The sequence below is a fragment of the Littorina saxatilis genome, linkage group LG10 (genome assembly GCF_037325665.1).
Source record: "Littorina saxatilis isolate snail1 linkage group LG10, US_GU_Lsax_2.0, whole genome shotgun sequence".
In the NCBI taxonomy this organism is placed as follows: Eukaryota; Metazoa; Mollusca; class Gastropoda; order Littorinimorpha; family Littorinidae; genus Littorina; species Littorina saxatilis.
The window spans coordinates 10,148,122-10,150,463 of record NC_090254.1 but is presented as its reverse complement, the minus strand read 5'-3'; the positions used below and the strand labels follow the sequence as shown (position 1 = coordinate 10,150,463).

General features: G+C 55.2%; 1 protein-coding gene across 1 annotated transcript; it reads right to left on the bottom strand.

Moving 5' to 3' along the window:
* Positions 1-2,188, bottom strand: LOC138979153 (uncharacterized). Its single transcript, XM_070351963.1, has one exon. It carries the CDS (start codon positions 2,186-2,188, stop codon positions 212-214), a length of 1,977 nt encoding a protein of 658 aa, XP_070208064.1. The 3' UTR covers positions 1-211.
* Between the last annotated feature and the right edge of the window lie 154 nt (positions 2,189-2,342).

The following is a 2,342-nucleotide window of genomic DNA, read 5'->3' as shown; positions in this document are numbered from 1 at the left end:
AGTACTTTTTTCGTAAAGGGAGTAACATTTTCGTTCGAAATTTTTACTCCAGAGTAAAAATCTCGTGGGAGTAATTTTCTCGTGTTACACCGGGGCAATTCGTTGCCTCCTCCATCGTTGATTCCTTTTTGTGCGGCGTAGCCAGCTCAGCGGGGTGCCAGGACACACAGTGACACACATTCTCTACACGTGATCATCGGTCAAACTGATATCAGCCACTTCTGACGATAGTGAAAGAATCGATGACGTTGCTGCTGTCGCTGTTGACGTAGTCAAACCTTAGACGTGTGATGGATGGCGTCATGAGGAGAAAGCCAGTGGTCATAGAGGGCAGGTACCACGCTCTCCACGCTACGTCACGCTGGAAGGTGGGGTCGAGGATTTCGGGGTTTCCCCCAGCGCCGTTGACAATGTAGACGGGGGCGCGAGGGTTGACGTAGTCTCTCTGTGTGGCGCGGCCTTGGTACACGGGGAAAGATCGCTCGTACTGGTGGTTGTGGCCCGCGATCACCACATCCACACGCTGCTGGCGCAACAAACCCTCCACGTGACTCCGATAGCGGGCCGCCTTGACGTGACACCGCTTGTGGCACATGACGCTGCTGCAATACAGGGGACGGTGTCCCATCACCACCACCCAAGGAACGCGTGCACGGTTCTCATTGGCTCGTTTCAGGTCCTCTTCCATCCAGCGACGCTGCGCGGAGCGGGGGCTGAAGTCGTGCTCCGTGGAGAAGGCCAGGACGTGCACCCCGAGGTGGCGGAAGGAGAACCAGAAAGGGGACGAGGAGTTGCTGGGTGCGTAGGGCATGGGCAGCCAGTGCAGGTAGGCGGCGAAGTTGAACTGAGCCTCGTGGTTGCCCGGCGCCGCCATGTAGGGGATCCTGCTGGCTACTCTCTGCAAGCCGTTCATGTAGTCCACCCACACGTAGCTGTTGTGATGTGTCGATCTGTTGTAGAAGTCAGCGTAGCCGATGTCCCCCGCGTGCATCAACATGGACACCCCCGAACTTTGGTCACGAGCATCAGGGATACGAGCGGCAATAGAGTTAATCGTCTTCAGTCCGGAGGGTAACCCGAGGTCAGCCACAATGGCGATCTGTGGTCCTGCTGTCAGGGGCACAGAGCTATCCTGCACTTGCACGTGAATCGCGTGGCTCAGACCCGCAGCCCTGTCGCCACACTGGTAGGCCAAAGAGCGAGTGCACCGAGTGCTGGACAGCTGACCCTGACATGGAATAGCGGTCAGGTTGATGAGAGCGGAATGCAGTGTGTCAGAAAACCCTCCTGCCGTGTACCTGTAGGATTCTGCCTTCGACTCATGTTTGAGTTTGATGTGACGGTGCTTGTCGTTTGACACAGAGTTGAGACCAAGGGTCTTGTCTCTCGAACTTGGGACATAGCTGAAGGCTTGGGACCTGTGTCTGTAGCTGGGAATTTCACCCCCAACATGGATTTGTTGGTTATGATTCTGACCGTGTCGGCTTTGAGTTTGACCTTGTCGGCTATGAATTCGACCTTGCATTCTCTGGCTGCCGTCTCTACGAGCTGGGACCTGACCGTTCACGTAGTGTCCAAGGCCATGGACGTGACTCTTGGAGCGTTGCCCTTGACCTTGTGTCTTGGCCTTTCGCTGGTCACTGTAGACGAGACCGCCAGCTATTCGTTGAGAATGGTCATCAGCGCTGTGGACAGGGTGGGCAATGTCGTCGCGTCTTGGGCCAGATTGACCATGGACCCGAGTTCCACTCCCCGCCAGGTTGATACGACCATCAAAGTCGACATCGCGTCTTATTCTGCGTGCGCGATTGTGTTCGGAGTGTTTTGTGCTGTGGATGTGCTCCCGTCTGTTCAATTTCTCTTCTGTTTGTTTTTTACCAGGTTCCGCAGCTGTGTAAAAACACATCGGTGATGAAACTCCTTTCTGGCGGGGAAATGTAGGAGTCATCCACGTCGCTCGCAACATGTTCTCTCCAGCTAGGGCGAGATGCAGTCCTTGAACAGGGCTGGCGTTGGTGTGAAAGATGTAGGGGACGACTGGCTTGTGGTGCACCATGATCCTGACTCCTGGCAAGCCTTTCAAGCTGCAGTCACCGCCCGCAACGACCCGGATGTTTATTAAGATTCCCACACCGTGAAACACCAGTAGACCCAGGACTCCGTGACGACAAACACTGCTACGCTCCATGGTTGAACACTTCAGTTTTCAGCCTTGGCGGTATAAGGCCACAGTCAGTCTTCAGCCTTGGCGGTATAAGGCCACAGTCAGTCTTCAGCCTTGGCGGTATAAGGCCACAGTCAGTCTTCAGCCTTGGCGGTATAAGGCCACAGTCAGTCTTCAG